Raw genomic sequence first — 18,269 nt, 5'->3', positions numbered from 1 at the left:
AACTTAGCGAATAAACAACAACTTGTTTGTAATTGTTTACATTTCACCTGAGGTGTTATTCTGTCTCTCTTTGGGTAGATTCTTATTACACAAAGAGCGGGATCAATTTTTCTACTTATCATGCACACAATATGTATTTAAACTGCTTGACAGCATTGCCTCCCTGACCATTAAAATAACTCTGGTAAATACAGAACTAGTCAATGAACCACAGAATGCACAATCGATCAGATAACTGAACTGTCATTAACATTTTACCTGCTCCATTCTGATTAGGAAACAATCAATATAGTCCCGAGGGTTGTTAATATCCAGGGATGCTTTGTGTTCCATTGCTTTCTCCAACACAAAACTTTTTAAATTAGCAACATTTTTAAGTACTTTGTTATGACTTCCTGGTAAATAATCAAAGAGTGCGGGGAAATTATTGCAAACCTAGGAGAGAAACAACTGTTTATTAATGAAGATCACTTTAATAATACTTCTATACCATATGCCAAAACCTTGTCAGAAATGGTATTATAAGTATTAATATAATATGGTCTCTGTATTGAGGGAAATTCTTATCTTACAGGTACATAATTTGCTATACTGATAGATATATATGAGGGAGAACATTCTGACCAGGTATCAAATATGATAATCATTTCCTATAATCATATATTATATGTATAGTATAAAAGCACTGTTATAAAAGTTATCTCATTTTCTTATATCAACTCTTCCCTTCTATCATGAAATATGGGATGGCATGAAATACTATGACTCATATTTTGTAGATGACAAACAACAGAGGTTAAGAGAGTTTGGACAATCTGATATACAGCTCAGGGCTGGTCTCTGATGTTTCTACTGCTCTCTCATAGACTCAAACATAAGATCATATTTCAGGACTGAAATAATACTAAAAACCATGAAACTTAACTCAATGCGATAAAGTCACTGGTCCCCAGAGCAATTAAGTGACCTCTGCAAGGTCACATCATTGTCTTTTAGGTAGAGGGCAGAACATGTCAGCTCAGCAAAGGTGATGAGATTGTTGTTGGTTTGGTATAGGAACCACAAACCAACAACACCTGTGATGTTGGTTTGTGGTTCCTACACCAAACAACCCCAATCACCTTTGTCATCCCCAAAGCAATTACCTTGTCAGTTAAGATGCCAGCTGAAGCACCAAACACTCCTATCCTAGTCAGTGTCCCCTGGCAGTACTCTCCCCCTTGAAGGAGACATTATTTTTCTTTCCAAACACAGATATTTCTGCCAACTTAATGTGCTGAAGAAGTCCTTAAGTGGTGACTGGGTGAAAAGGCTTGTGGGCAATGGAAGGTTTTCCAGAAGGACATGGAAGTCCTTCTACTGCTGTAGGCATGTTTTGGGGAAGCTACCAAAATAGTTTATGGAAAGTGGCTTTGGAAATTGGTGGGAAAACCACTGAACAGTGTCAATAGGACTGAATTACAGTTCTGTATTCTGGGCACGAATTTTCCTGTCTATCATTAAAGGGCTCCACCATCGTCCCCAGATGAGCCTTCCATGATGCTAAGCTCTGGGCAGGACTGTGCTTTTCACACATTCACCTCACATCTTGGTGTATCTGGACCTCATGGAGTAAAGAGCAGAAATGATTCCCAGAGAAGAAAGGACCTAGGCCTCACCTGAACCCATGGAGAGCTCAGAATCCTGAGGATTTCGTTCAATCTTTCCATTAGATCTAGAAAAACTGGATCTTTATAATCAAAACGGTTCTGGAAAATAATGGAGCAGATCACATTGCAGGGAGCACAGCCCAGGATGAAAGTGGGGTCACAGGGCAACCCTAAAGAATAACAAACAATTTAAACACGTCATTAAAACATATAGGAGACATTTGTATTTAAGATAACAGGTAAAGGTAATTTTAGAAACTCTAAAGCAATATTTTCGGCTTCCTTGTGGCTCAGCTGGTAAAGAATCTGCCTGCAGTGCGGGAGACCTGGGTTCAATCCCTGGGTTGGGAAGATCCCTTGGAGAAGGAAAAGGCTACCCACTCCAGTATTCTGGCCTGGAGAATTCCATAGATAGTCCATGGGGTTGCAAAGAGTCGGACACAACTGAGTGACTATCATTTTCACAAAGCAATATTTTACCAGCTAATTGCATTAATAGAAAGTATTCCACATGCATAAAATCAACATATCACTTTTACCTTAACCTGAGTAGGTAATTTCACCCTAGCTATGTAAATAATGGTTTTTGAAAAGAAAAAAGTCAATTAAAATTAATGTGTACTCTTTTCACGCAAAGGGCCGGTTAAGTTGAATGGGGGAAAAAAAGAAAACAGTTTAAAAGACTATTTTTATATCATTTTATAACCTATATTTATCAGTGCTGAATATTATCTGTTTGCAAAGCCTGTAGAAAATAAAGCACTGATAAAGAAAAAAGAGAATAGTTGAGAACCTCAAAATGCTTTACATAATGTATAGTTGAAAGAATCATCTCTAGAATCAACATGGAAGTTAAACAGAGATTGTAGGTGAATTCATGTATTTAAAGGAACAGATTTTAAAAAGCAGCAAGTATCCATGCTATATGAGAAAAAACTAATACAAATGAACAATGTTGGCCACCACAACATTCTAAAGCAAAAATCCTCCAATAAAAAACAAATAAAATAAATGAGAACAAGAAAAATAACTTTTTATAAAATGGGTTTCTTGTCTAAAATATGAATTGTTGTTATTGTTCAGTCACTAAGTCATGTCTGTCTCTTTGTGACCTCACAAGTTGCAGCACACCAGGCTTCTTTGTCCATCATTATCTCCCTGGATTTGCTCAAGCTCATGTCCATTGGGTCAGTGATATCATCTAATCATCTCATCCTCTGTCACACCTTGCCCTCAATTTCCCCCAGCATCAGGGTCTTTTCCAATGAGTCAACTCTTTGCATTGGTTTGGCCAAAGTATTGAAGCTTCAGCTTCAGCATCAGTCCTTCCAAAGCATATCCAGTGTTGATGATACCACTTTAATGACTGAAAGTGAAGAACTAAAGAGCTTCTTGATGAAGGTGAAAGAGGAGAGTGAAAAAACCTGGCTTAAAACTCAACATTCAAAAAACTAAGATCATGGCATCTGATCCTATCTCTTCATGGCAAATAGACTGGCACAAACTGCAGCTACAAAATTTAAATATGCTAGATCCTTGGCAGAATAGCTATGCCAAAGCCAGACAGTGTTTTAAAAAGCAGACATCACTTTGCCCACAAAGGTCCATATAGTCAAAGCTATGGTTTTTAAAGTAGTCATGTATAGATGTGAGAGTTGGACAATTCTTTATTGCCTTCTTTAGGCTGAGAGCTGAAGAACTGATGCTTTGAACTGTGGTGCTGGAGGAGACTCTTGAGAATCCCTTGGAGAGCAAGGAGATGAAACCAGTCAAACCATACCAGGTGATCTGGTATTCCCATCTCCTTAAGAATATTCCACAGTTTGTTGTGATCCATGCAGTCAATAGAGAAAAGGAAAGTTTAACCCACCAGAATAAAAGTTCCAAAGAACAGCAAGGAGAAATAAGAAAGCCTTCCTAAGTGATCAATGCTAAGAAATAGAGGAAAACAATAGAATGGGAAAGACTAAAGATCTCTTCAAGAAAATTAGAGATACCAAGGGAACATTTCATGCAAAGATGGTAACAATAAAGGACAGAAATGGCATGGACCTAACAGAGCCAGAAGATATTATGAGACGTGGCAAGAATACACAGAAAAACTATACAAAAAAGATCTTAATGACCCAGATAACTATGATGGTGTGATCACTCACTTATAGCCAGACATCCTAGAGTGTGAATTCAAGTGGGCCTTAGGAAATATTATGTGAAAAAGATACTGGAGGTGATGGAATTCCAGCTGAGCTATTTCAAATCCTAAAAAATGATGCTGTTAAAGTGCTGCACTCAATATAACAGCAAATTTGGAAAACTCAGCAGTGGCCACAGGACTGGAAAAGGTCAGTTTTCATTCCAATCCAAAAGAAAGACAATGTCAAAGAATGTTCAAACTACTGCACAGTTTCACTCATTTCACATGCTAGCAAAATAATACTCAAAATTCTCCAAGTGAGGCTTCAACAGTATGTGAACCAAGAACTTCCAGATATTCAAGGTGGATTTAGAAAAGGCAGAGGAACAAGAGGTCAAATTGCCAACATCCGTTGGATCTTAGAAAAAGCAAGAGAATTCCAGAAAAACATCTACTTCTGCTTCATTGACTACACTAAAAGCCTTTGACTGTGTGGATCACAACAAACTGGAAAATTCTTGAAGAGATGGGAATACCAGACCACCTCACCTGCTTCCTAAGAAACCTGTATGCAGGTCAAGAAGCAACAGTTAGAACTGGACATAGAACAATAGACTTTTCAAAATTGGGAAAGAAGTATGACAGGGTTGTCTATTGTCACCCTGCTTATTTAACTTCTATGCGGAGTACATCATGGGAAATGCTGCGCTGGATGAAGCACAAGCTGGAATCAAGATTGCTGGGAGAAACATCAATGACCTCAGATATGCAGATGACACAACCCTTATGGCAGAAAGTGAAGAAGAACTAAAGAGTCTCCTGATGAAGGTGAAAGAGCAGAGTGAAAAAGTTGGCTTAAAACTCAACATTCAAAAAACAAAGATCATAACATCTAGTCCCATCACTTCATGGCAAATAAATGGAGAAAAGTGGAAACAGTGACAAACTTTACTTTGGGGGGCTCCAAAATCACTGTAGATGGTGCCTAAAGCCATGAAATTAAAAGACGCTTGCTCCCTGGAAGAAAAGCTATGAGAAACCTAGACAGCATAGTAAAAAACAGAGACATTACTTTGCAACAAAATTCCATCTTGTCTAAGCTATGGTTTTTCCAGTAGTAATGTATGGATGTGAGAGTTGGACCATAAAGAAGTCTGCGTGTGGAAGAGCTGATGCTTTTGAACTGTGGTGTTGAAGAAGATTGTGCTGGAGTCCCTTAGACTACAATGAAACCAAATAAGTCAATCTAAAGGAAATCAACCCTCAATATTCTTTGGAAGGACTGATGCTGAAGCTGAAGCTCCAATGCTTTGGCCACCTGATGCCAAGAGCTGGCCCATTTGAAAAGATGCTGATGCTTGGAAAGATTGAAGGCAGGAGGAGAAGGGCACAGCAGAGGACGAGATGGTTGGATGGCATCAGTGACTCAACGGACATAAGTTTGAGCAAGCTCCAGGAGATGGTGAAGGACAAGGAAGCCTGGCATCCTGTGGTCCATGGAGTCACAAAGAGTTGGACACAACCAAGGGACTGAACAACAACAATACACAGTTAAAAGCATTAGCAGAGTCAAGGAAGCAGAAGCAGATGAATGTTTTAGAATTCCCTTGCCTTTTCTATCATCCAAAAAATCCTTTAAGCTAGGCTTCAGCAGTATATGAACTGAGAACTTCCAGATGAACAAGCTAGATGCAGAAAAGGCAGAGGAACCAGACATCAAATTGCCAACATATGCTGGATCATAGAAAAATATGAATAAAATTTAAAATTTCTATTTCAAACATAAATCCAAGGTAAATGAAGCAGAAAAGGTAAATTGATGATTTTTTTAAAATTATCTCCTTAGGAATTAAATGTTAATCATTTCCTTTCAGATCAAAAATTAATTATTTGGGCAGAGTTGCCCTATGTGAACATCTGGGATATTGTTCTGTGTAGCTAGCAACAGAATAGTATATTTCAATCAGTTTTAAATGCATCATTTAAATCAAAATTATCATATTTCCAATAAAGAAATCACATTAGAGGAAAAGTTTTCTTTTTTGGTAGGACATCTATAAAACAAAATTGCTGCAATGAAATAATCAATGAAAATTCATTATGTGGAATGATAAAATGTTCATATCTATAGATTAATAATTACTTGAATAAAAAATATACTGACAATAAAATAAATAAATAAATATATATATATATATATATACTGACAGAGTGACATCAGGAAGATGGTGTCCTTGCCCTTTTTCTCCCATAGAAACACTGATTTAGAAATGATAAATGCAATAAAAATTTTAATGAGGTTTTCAGAATCCAGTTAAGTGTTGCAGTAAGATAGATGAGTACACAGCTAAGAACAGACATATTAAAACTTATAAAAGTGCAATTTCATTTTTCCTGTATTAGCAACTCCCCCAACCTGGCACAACTCAATGCTGGAAGAGCATGGCCAAGGTGGTGACTACTCCATTGCAGGAAAGAGAAGGATGAAGCATGCATCCAATGAACTGACTTTTCAGGGGCCTCTTAGGAAATGGTTTCTGTCTTAACTAACTTGGGGTGCTCTCAGAACTATGATAGTATGGATGTCTGGGACCACTGAGAATAAAGGAAAGTGAGGATTGTGGTTTGCTATATATGGCCAGCATGGCTTGGTACAATCTAGAGAAAGTGAACTACTTCAGGCTTTTTCTTGAAGGGGATGGGAGAGGAGTAGAGCTTACATCTGGTGCTCTGGCTCTTTGCAGGGCTACCCAAGGGAATGGTATCTGTCTCATCTGATTCAGGGTATTAAGCGGGAACTTGCTGCAGACAGACAACAAAGGGAACAAAAGATTACCTGAAATGGATTTGGCAAGCTTCACTAATTGTGAAATTCTACACTCAAGGCCTTTTTTCATACTGTTCATGAGGTTCTCAAGGTAAGAATACTGAAGTGGTTTGCCATTCCCTTCTCCAGTGGACCACATTCTGTCAGATCTCTCCACCATGACCCTCCCGTCTTGGGTTGCCCCAGGGGCATGGCTTAGGTTCATTGAGTTAAACAAGGCTGTGGTCCTAGTGTGATTAAACTGACTAGTTTTCTGTGAGTATGGTTTCAGTGTGTCTGCCCTCTGATGCCCCCTTGCAACACCTACCATCTTACTTGTGACATTGTACAGGAGACAGGGATCAAGACCATCCCCATGGAAAGGAAATGCAAAAGAGCAATATGGCTGTCTGGGGAGGCCTTACAAATAGCTGTGAAAAGAAGAGAAGTGAAAAGCAAAGAAGAAAAGGAAAGATATAAGCATCTGAATGCAGAGTTCCAAAGAATAGCAGGAAGAGATAAGAAAGCCTTCCTCAGCGATCAATGCAAAGAAATAGAGGAAAACAACAGAATGGGAAAGACAAGAGATCTCTTCAAGAAAATTAGAGATACCAAGGAAACATTTCACGCAAAGATGGGCTTGATAAAGGACAGTAGTATGGACCTAAAAGAAGGAGAAGATATTAAGAAGAGGTGGCAAGAATACACAGAAGAACTGTACAAAAAAGATATTCACGACCAAGATAATCATGATGGTGTGATCACTCATCTAGAGCCAGACATCCTGGAATGTGAAGTCAAGTGGGCCTTAGAAAGCATCACTACGAACAAAGCTAGTGGAGGTGATGGAGTTCCAGTGGAGATATTTCAAATCCTGAAAGATGACACTGTGAAAGTGCTGCACTCAATATGCCAGCAAATTTGGAAAGCTCAGCAGTGGCCACAGGACTGGAAAAGGTCAATTTTCATTCCAATCCCAAAGAAAGGCAATGCCAAAGAATGCTCAAACTACCGCACAATTGCATTCTTTTCACACGCTAGTAAAGTAATGCTCAAAATTCTCCAAGCCAGGCTTCAGCAATACGTGAACCATGAACTTCCTGATGTTCAAGCTGGTTTTAGAAAAGGCAGAGGAACCAGAGATCAAATTGCCAACATCTGCTGGATCATGGGAAAAGCAAGAGAGTTCCAGAAAAACATCTATTTCTGCTTTATTGACTATGCCAAAGCCTTTGACTGTGTGGATCACAATAAACTGTGGAAAATTCTGAAAGAGATGGGAATACCAAACCACCTGACCTGCTTCTTGAGAAATTTGTATGCAGGTCAGGAAGCAACAGTTAGAACTGGATATGGAACAACAGACTGGTTCCAAATAGGAAAAGGAGTATATCAAGGCTGTATATTGTCACCCTGCTTATTTAACTTCTATGCAGAGTACATCATGAGAAATGCTGGACTGGAAGAAGCACAAGCTGGAATCAAGATTGTCGGGAGAAATATCAATAACCTCAGATATGCAGATGACACCACCCTTATGGCAGAAGAAGAACTAAAAGGCTTCTTGATGAAAGTGAAAGTGGAGAGTGAAAAAGTTGGCTTAAAGCTCAACATTCAGAAAATGAAGATCATGGCATCCGGTCCCACCACTTCATGGGAAATAGATGGGGAAACAGTGGAAACAGTGTCAGACTTTATTTTTTTGAGCTCCAAAATCACTACAGATGGTGACTGCAGCCATGATATTAAAAGACACTTACTCCTTGGAAGGAAAGTTATGACCAACCTAGATAGCATATTCAAAAGCAGAGACATTACTTTGCCAACAAAGGTCCATCTAGTCAAGGCTATGGTTTTTCCTGTGGTCATGTATGGATGTGAGAGTTGGACTGTGAAAAAGGCTGAGCACCGAAGAATTGATTCTTTTGAACTGTGGTGTTGGAGAAGACTCTTGAGAGTCCCTTGGACTGCAAGGAGATCCAACCAGTCCATTCTGAAGGAGATCAGTCCTGGGATTTCTTTGGAGGGAATGATGCTGAAGCTGAAACTCCAGTACTTTGGCCACCTCATGCGAAGAGTTGACTCATTGGAAAAGACTCTGATGCTGGGAGGGATTGAGGGCAGGAAAGAAGGGGATGACAGAGGATGAGATGGCTGGATGGCATCACTGACTCAATGGACATGAGTCTGAGTGAACTCCGGGAGTTGGTGATGGACAGTGAGGCCTGGCGTGCTGTGATTCATGGGGTCGCAAAGAGTCGGACACGACTGAGTGACTGAACTGGACTGAACTGAACACTCGAGGCCAGAGAAATTGTATCTTCATTTTCAAAAGAAAAAGATTTCAGAGGCCCCCAGAATCCCTAGCCAAGATACCTGGTGAGAGTTTTGCCTTATATAAAGACTGGGCCACAATAATGTGAAGCAATTATCCTCCAACTTAAAATAAATTAATTAAATTTAAATAATTTAAAACGAAGGCAGAATCAGCTGTGAACTACCCATTAAAAAAAAAAAGAAAGACTGGGAGGGTTGGCAATTTTTTTTTTCAAAATCCTGGATTTCAACATGAAGTCACAAAAACAAAAAGAAGCAGGAAACATGGCTCAAAGGTAGAAAATAAATCTCTGGAAACTGATCCTAAAGAAATGGAGATATTACTTATATGAACAAAGAATTTTTAAAAATGTGATAAAGATGCTTCATCAGTTCAAGAGGATGATTCATGAACAAAATGAAACTGTCAACAAAGAGACAAAACACAAAAAAGAATCATACAAGGACTTCCCTGGTAGTCCAATGGTTAAGAATCCACCTTCACATGCAGGAGACATGGGTTCCATTCCCAGTTGGGAAACTAAGATCCCACATGCCTCAGAGTAACTGCTGCTGCTGCTAAGTCACTTCAGTCGTGTCCAACTCTATGCCACCCCATAGATGGCAGCCCCCCAGGCTTCCCCATTCCTGGGATTCTCCAGGCAAGAACACTGGAGTGGGTTGCCATTTCCTTTTCCAATGCATGAAAGTGAAGTCGCTTAGTCGTGTCTGACTCTGGCGACCCCATGGACTGCAGCCTACAAGGCTCCTCTGTCCATGGGATTTTCCAGGCAAGAGTACTGGAGTGGGGTGCCATTGCCTTCTCTGCAGAGTGACTAAGCCCATGCTAATATTATTTAATCAGAAGATCAAAAGGGAAAACTATGAAAAAGAATGAAGAAATCCTAAGGAACTTACAGAACACCAATAATTACATCAATATGCATATTGTGGGGAAGAGAGATAGAAAGGGACAAAAAGCTTATTTGAAGAAATAGTGGCAAAAACTTGCCATATCGGGGGAACACTGACACTCAGATTCTAGAAGGCCAACACACTCTAACTAGGATGAACAAAATAATCCACATTGAAATACATTATAATCAAATTGTCAAAAGTCAAAGATAAAGAGACGAGTGTGATAACAGCAAGGAAATAGTGATTTGTCTCTTACAACAGAAGCATCATACAACTAACAACAGGCTTCTAAGCAGAGGTGTTGCAGGCCAGAAATGAGTGGGATGATAAAGCAAAAAGAAGAAAAAAATGTCAACCAAGAAAACTCTTAACATATCTGGCAAAACAATTCTCCAAAAAAGGACAAAAAAAAGCTGAAGGTGTTCATCACCACTAGACATGTCTTACAAGAAAGGCTAAAACGTGTCATTAAAGTTGAAACAATAGGGCACTGAACAGAAACACAAAGGCACAAAGGTATAAAGCTTGCTGATATAGGTAAATATATAGACGAATCCAGAATACCACATAATGTAGAGGTGGTGCATAAACCACCACTACCTCTAGTATAGAAATTCAAAGATAAACTGACAAAACTTTACCTAGATTACCTAAAAAAAGAGAGGGGAGGTGGGGCAGGGACTTCTCTGGCAGTCCAGTGGTTGAGACTGCATTTCCAATACAGGGGGCATGTGTTTGATCCCTGGTCAGGGAACAAAGATCCCACATGCCATGCAGCCAAACACAACAAATAAATAAATGGATGAAAAGGTGTACAAGAAAATCTCAATCAAAATAACAAATGCTATCTAAAATTTTTTAATTAAAAAAGAAAATTCAAATGAAAAACAATCAGAAGTGAAGATGAGACATTACAATTGATACCACAAAAATACAAAAAATGTTGAAGCAAGTACTATGACATCAACAAATTGTATAGCATAGAAGAAATGGATAGACAAGCTGTTAGGACTGAATCATGAAGAAACAGAAAATCTCACAAACCAAAAGTAATAAGGTTGTCAAATCAGTAATCAAAACCCAACAACAAAAAAAGCCTAGAACCAGATGATTTCACTGGTGAATTCCACAAACATTTAAGTATTAGAAACATTGCCAATCGTTCTCAAACTCTTTTGAACATATGCAAATTTATCAATGCAATATATCACATTATTAAAATGAAAAGCAAAAATCAACACAATAGATGTAGAAAAAGCATTTGACAAAATTAGAAATTCTTTCTTGATAAAAACACTTCTATATTACTCAACATAATAAAGTGATATATGACAAACCTACAGTTAACATCATACTCAAAGGTGACAGTCTGAAAGCTTTTCCTCTAGGATCAGGAAAAATATAAGATTGCCCCCTCTTAACACTCCTATTCAACATAGTACTGGGGGTCCAGGCCAGAGCTATCTCTCCGTAAAAATAAATAAAATGTGTCCAAAGGAAAAGGAAGAAGTAAAAACTGTCTGCTTGCACATCTTACAATCTTATGTATGTAAAGCCCTAAAGTTCTACTAAAAGCTTAGAACTAATCAGTGAATTCAGTAAAGTTGCAGGATATGAAGTCAACAGAAAAAATGAGACATTACAACTGAAAGTGATCTATGACAACCCCCCAGCTAACATTGTACTCAAAGGTGACAGATCAAAAGCTTTTCCTATAGGATCAGGAACAATAAGAATGCCACTCTTACCACTCCTATTCAATATAGTACTGGAATCCTAGCCCCAGCAGTCTCTCAGTGGCAACCCACTCCAGTATTCTTGCTTGGAAAATTCCATGGAAGAAAAGACTGATCGGCTACAGACCCTAGGGTTGTAGAGTTAGACACGACTGAGCATGCATACACACACAAAGGAAAAGAAAGAAGCACAAAAGTCTTCCTGCACATGCTATGATCTTATATATGGAAAACCCTGAAGACCCTACTAAAAACTGTTAGAACTAATCAGTGAATTCAGTAAAGTTGCAGGATATGAAGTCAACATAAAAAATGATTTGCACTTTTGTACATTAAAAACAGTCTGAAAAAGAAATAAAGAAAACAATCCCATTTTTCTCACAATAAAATGATTAAATGCTTAGGAATAAATTTAACCAATGAAGTAAAAGTGTTATACTGATCTCTCAAAGACACTGATGAAAATAATTAAATAAGGCATGAATAGCTATTTAGTGTCCATGAATCAGAAGTATTAATACTATTATTATGTCCATAATATCCAAAGCAGTCTGTAGATTCATTGTAATTCTACCAAATTCTATCAAATTCTAATGGCATTTCTTACAGAAATACAAAAAAATCATTCTAAAAATCCACATGTATTTTTAGAAAAAAAAATCCCAATATTAGAAATTTTAGAAAAAAAATTAGAAATTTTAGAAAAAAAAATCCAAATATTAGAAAAGACCCCAAATACCCAAAGAAGTCCCAAGAAGAATGAAAAATGCTTGAACACATTAAAATTTCTGGTTTCAAACCATATTACAAAGCTAAGATATCAAGAGAATATTGTACTGGCATAAAAACAAACACATAAACCAATGCAACAGAATTCAGAGCCCAGCAATAAACCTGTACGTATATTATCAACTAATATTTGACAAGGAAGCCAAGAATACTCAATGGAGAAGGATAGTCTCTTCAATAAATAGTGTTAGGAAAACTACAAATTCACATGCAAAAGAATGAAACAGGACCCCATCTTTACCAATCATAAAAGTTAACTTTAAGTGGATTAGAGACTTCAATGGAAGACCTGAAAGCATAAAACCTCTAGAATTAAACTTAGAGAAAACACTCCTTGAGAACGGTTTTGGCAATGTGATTTTTTAAATGTGACACCAAAAGGACAAGCAATAAAATCAAAAGTAAACTAATGGGACTACATCAAAGTAAAAAGCTTTTCTGCACAGCAAAATAAGTAAGAAAGGAAACCTACAAAATGTGAGAAAATTTTTGCAAACCATATTTCTTTTTTTTTTTTAATTATCAAACTTTAATTGATAGACTAATCTTACAGGATAAACAATAATAAGACAGCTAGTCAAGGTTACACTTAAAAAAAAAAATTTTCCAGCAGCGCAAATCTAATAGACTAAATACGTTCATCTCCTCCCAAACAGGCATTTGATTAAAAACAAAAACCAGAACAGAGCGTACACCACAAGGAGAACATGGTACTTACGTACATTGTCAAATAAATCAGCAGAACTCGTTAGGAAAGAAAAAGAGATTCTTAGAAATTCAGAAAGCAGTAGAACCACCCAGCCTGGCAGGTCAACTGACCAGATGTGACACACACTGGAGGGCTCCTGACCACCTGCGACTTCAGAAAGGCCACCAGGCCCCGCGAAGAAGGGAACAGGTGCCAGTCCTAACTGGAGATGACTTGATCACAAAGCCTGAAGACAAAAGGACTATCCTTCCCAAGACAACAGGCCAGGAGAGAAAGAAGCGCCCTCAGAGGACAGGGTGGAAAGCAAGCCGCCCTTGGCACACAGGGTCCTGCCTCTGGCAAAGAGGGCGGGCCAAGTGTGAGTGCCCGGAACCGTTCCTCCAGGCACCTGGTGGAAGGGAGAGGAAGAAGCAAGGCAGCCCCTTCCAGCTGAGATCCGGCAACTGAGTGGCGAAGGGCGTCTCCCTGGCCCTCGTCATGGAAAGCAGGAGCCTACAGAGGCCTCACCTGGCCCACCATGTCTGCGATACAGCAAAGTGCACCCTTAGCTCAGCTTGACTTTCTTTTTAAAAAGAGCTGACGCTACTTGCAAAAGGCCCATCATCGATTAAAACAATACCAAATAGTTGAATACTGAATACCAAAGAGTCGGAGCAAGTCTCGAGACCATCTCTCTCAGTTTTCTGAAAAGGCTGACTGAAACAGAGCTGAGAGCAGGGATACCTCGTCACTAGTCTGCCAAGTGGCGGAGGGGAGGGAAGGAAAGGCTTGTTGTCCTGTGAAAGGGCTGCCAGCTCCACGAGAGAAGGCAGCCTCACCCCCCTGTCCACCCTCAGAGCCCCGCGAGGGGTCCTGCCCCCTCCCCAGCGAGGACTCCGCGTGGAAAGAAGCCTGAAGGAGAATGAACACTGTGATGCTACCGAAGGGGAAGGAGTGTCTGAATTTGCTAACACAGATTTAGTCAGTACATCCTGGACCATAAGAAGATGACGACAGGCCCGCTCACGGGCCAAGTGACAGACTAGTGAGCGCTGCTGGGACCCAGGCGCGGCTTCTCTGCTCGCCGGGGCTTCCTGCAAGGGCTCCACATGGATGGGGCGGCCAGAGCCCAAGATCGGGCCAGCACTGTTCGTGGGCTCTGGAAAGCAACGCTCGAACAGGTCCGTACGAAAAGAAGTCATTTACAGTATTTATATAGAAGATCTCCAAGTAAGGAAAAAAGCACCATTTTTACTTCAAATAAAAAGGCTCACACAGGCTTTGGTCCTGTTTTGAGACGACACCGGCCTGAGCGAGAAGCGGTTTGGCCCTTGGGGAGCAGGGAGTCGGTACGCACGCTGTCACTGGGAGGAAGGGGCATCAGGTGGCAGGGATGGGCGGGGGGCAGCCGCCCGAGCAGGGCGAAGGGGGAACCTGGTGGGAAGGGCCTTGGGGAGCAGCCCCACAAAACGGGGACAGGATGCCTGCTTCAAGAGCGGGCGTGTGGCACTGTCTGGACAAGCCTCTGGGACAGGCAGGCTGGCCAACAGAAAGAGCAGCATTCAAACCGCGCCGCCACTCTGCGAGCACGCGAGGCCTGTCAACTGCAGAGCAAGGCTTCCACGAGCAGCAAAGACATGCTCTTTCCTCCAAGGACTGTGGACTGACAAGGACAGAAGAGCTACAGGTACTGCGCCTTTTGCAAGGGGTGGAAAACAGGCCATCTCCTGGATGCTACACTTCCCAGACGAACTTGTACCCCCCAGAAAAGCAAGAGGAGTTTCCTGCCTAGATCCGTAACCTGGCATGGACAACACCACGAAAAGCAAGAGTTGGTCTGGATGGGCTGGATTCTTGAACTATGGACCACAGCTTTCTTATCCATTCATCTGCTGATGGACATCTAGGTTGCTTCCATGTCCTGGCTATTACAAACAGTGCTGCGATGAACATTGGGGTACACGTGTCTCTTTCAATTCTGGTTTCCTCAGTGTGTATGCCCAGCACTGGGATTGCTGGATCATAAGGCAGTTCTATTTCCAGTTTTTTAAGGAATCTCCACACTGTTCTCCATAGTGGCTGTACTAGTTTGCATTCCCACCAACAGTGTAAGAGGGTTCCCTTTTCTCCACACCCTCTCCAGCATTTATTATTTGTAGACTTTTGGATCGCAGCCATTCTGACTGGTGTGAAATGGTATCTCATAGTGGTTTTGATTTGCATTTCTCTGATAATGAGTGATGTTGAGCATCTTTTCATGTGTTTGTTAGCCATCTGTATGTCTTCTTTGGAGAAATGTCTATTTAGATCCTTGGCCCACTTTTTGATTGGGTCATTTATTTTTCTAGAGTTGAGCTGTAGGAGTTGCTTGTATATTTTTGAGATTAGTTGTTTGTCAGTTGCTTCATTTGCTATTATTTTCTCCCATTCTGAAGGCTGTCTTTTCACCTTGCTAATAGTTTCCTTTGATGTGCAGAAGCTTTTAAGGTTAATTAGGTCCCATTTGTTTATTTTTGCTTTTATTTCCAATATTCTGGGAGGTGGGTCATAGAGGATCCTGCTGTGATGTATGTCAGAGAGTGTTTTGCCTATGTTCTCCTCTAGGGGTTTTATAGTTTCTGGTCTTACGTTGAGATCTTTAATCCATTTTGAGTTTATTTTTGTATATGGTGTTAGAAAGTGTTCTAGTTTCATTCTTCTACAAGTGGTTGACCAGATTTCCCAGCACCACTTGTTAAAGAGATTGTATTTAATCCATTGTATATTCTTGCCTCCTTTGTCAAAGATAAGGTGTCCATATGTGCGTGGATTTATCTCTGGGCTTTCTATTTTGTTCCATTGATCTATATTTCTGTCTTTGTGCCAGTACCATACTGTCTTGATAACTGTGGCTTTGTAGTAGAGCCTGAAGTCAGGTAGGTTGATTCCTCCAGTTCCATTCTTCTTTCTCCAGATTGCTTTGGCTATTCGAGGTTTTTTGTATTTGCATACAAATTGTGAAATTATTTGTTCTAGTTCTCTGAAAAATACCTTTGGTAGCTTGATAGGGATTGCATTGAATCTATAAATTGCTTTGGGTAGTATACTCATTTTCACTATATTGATTCTTCCAATCCATGAACATGGTATATTTCTCCATCTATTAGTGTCCTCTTTGATTTCTTTCACCAGTGTTTTATAGTTTTCTATATATAGGTCTTTAGTTTCTTTAGGTAGATATATTCCTAAGTATTTTATTCTTTTCATTGCAATGGTGAATGGAATTGTTTCCTTAATTTCTCTTTCTGTTTTCTCATTATTAGTGTATAGGAATGCAAGGGATTTCTGTGTGTTGATTTTATATCCTGCAACTTTACTATAATCATTGATTAGTTCTAGTAATTTTCTGGTGGAGTCTTTAGGGTTTTCTATGTAGAGGATCATGTCATCTGCAAATAGTGAGAGTTTTACTTCTTCTTTTCCCATTTGGATTCCTTTTATTTCTTTTTCTGCTCTGATTGCTGTGGCCAAAACTTCCAAAACTATGTTGAATAGTAATGGTGAAAGTGGGCACCCTTGTCTTGTTCCTGACTTTAGAGGAAATGCTATCAATTTTTCACCATTGAGGATAATGTTTGCTGTAGGTTTGTCGTATATAGCTTTTATTATGTTGAGGTATGTTCCTTCTATTCCTGCTTTCTGGAGAGTTTTTATCATAAATGGGTGTTGAATTTTGTCAAAGGCTTTCTCTGCATCTATTGAGATAATCATATGGTTTTTGTTTTTCAATTTGTTAATGTGATGTATTACATTGATTGATTTGCGGATATTGAAGAATCCTTGCATCCCTGGGATAAAGCCCACTTGGTCATGGTGTATGATCTTTTTAATGTGTTGTTGGATTCTGATTGCTAGAATTTTGTTTAGGATTTTTGCATCTATGTTCATCAGTGATATTGGCCTGTAGTTTTCTTTTTTTGTGGGATCTTTGTCAGGTTTTGGTATTAGGGTGATGGTGGCCTTATAGAATGAGTTTGGAAGTTTACCTTCCTCTGCAATTTTTTGGAAGAGTTTGAGCAGGATAGGTGTTAGCTCTTCTCTAAATTTTTGGTAGAATTCAGCTGTGAAGCCGTCTGGACCGGGGCTTTTGTTTGCTGGAAGATTTTTGATTACAGTTTCAATTTCCATGCTTGTGATGGGTCTGTTAAGGTTTTCTATTTCTTCCTGGTCGAGTTTTGGAAACTTGTACTTTTCTAAGAATTTGTCCATTTCTTCCTCGTTGTCCATTTTATTGGCATATAATTGTTGATAATAGTCTCTTATGATCCTTTGTATTTCTGTGTTGTCTGTTGTGATCTCTCCATTTTCGTTTCTAATTTTATTGATTTGATTTTTCTCCCTTTGTTTCTTGATGAGTCTGGCTAATGGTTTATCAATTTTATTTATCCTTTCAAAGAACCAGCTTTTGGCTTTGTTGATTTTTGCTATGGTCTCTTTTGTTTCTTTTGCATTTATTTCTGCTCTAATTTTTAAGATTTCTTTCCTTCTACTAACCCTGGGGTTCTTCATTTCTTCCTTTTCTAGTTGCTTTAGGTGTAGAGTTAGGTTATTTATTTGACTTTTTTCTTGTTTCTTGAGGTGTGCCTGTATTGCTATGAACTTCCCCCTTAGGACTGCTTTTACTGTGTCCCACAGGTTTTGGGTTGTTGTGTTTTCATTTTCATTCGTTTCTATGCAAATTTTGATTTCTTTTTTGATTTCTTCTGTGATTTGTTGGTTATTCAGCAGGGTGTTGTTCATCCTCCATATGTTGGAATTTTTAATAGTTTTTCTCCTGTAATTGAGATCTAATCTTACTGCATTGTGGTCAGAAAAGATGCTTAGAATGATTTCTATTTTTTTGAATTTACCAAGGCTAGCTTTATGGCCCAGGATGTGATCTATCCTGGAGAAGGTTCCATGTGCGCTTGAGAAAAAGGTGAAGTTCATTGTTTTGGGATGAAATGTCCTATAGATATCAATTAGATCTAACTGGTCTATTGTATCCTTTAAAGTTTGTGTTTCCTTGTTAATTTTCTGTTTAGTTGATCTATCCATAGGTGTGAGTGGGGTACTAAAGTCTCCCACTATTATTGTGTTATTGTTAATTTCTCCTTTCATACTTGTTAGCATTTGTCTTACATACTGCGGTGCTCCTGTGTTGGGTGCATATATATTTATAATTGTTATATCTTCTTCTTGGATTGATCCTTTG

The 18,269-nt window shown here is 39.2% G+C and overlaps 1 protein-coding gene across 1 annotated transcript in view; it reads right to left on the bottom strand.

The window, feature by feature from the left end:
- LOC133239201 (cytochrome P450 2C9-like) overlaps positions 1-18,269 on the bottom strand; it is a 54,758-nt gene that overhangs the window by 26,342 nt on the left and 10,147 nt on the right. Inside the window, exons 4-5 of the mRNA XM_061402864.1 lie at positions 1,659-1,819; positions 259-435 (exon numbers count right to left, since the gene is read on the bottom strand). Coding sequence (XP_061258848.1) covers positions 259-435; positions 1,659-1,819 — 338 coding nt within the window. The remainder of the gene's footprint in view (positions 1-258; positions 436-1,658; positions 1,820-18,269) is intronic.

The sequence above is a fragment of the Bos javanicus genome, chromosome 26 (genome assembly GCF_032452875.1).
Source record: "Bos javanicus breed banteng chromosome 26, ARS-OSU_banteng_1.0, whole genome shotgun sequence".
Classification (NCBI taxonomy): domain Eukaryota; kingdom Metazoa; phylum Chordata; class Mammalia; order Artiodactyla; family Bovidae; genus Bos; species Bos javanicus.
Note: the sequence above shows the minus strand (reverse complement) of the source record. Positions and strands in the feature narration are given on the sequence as shown.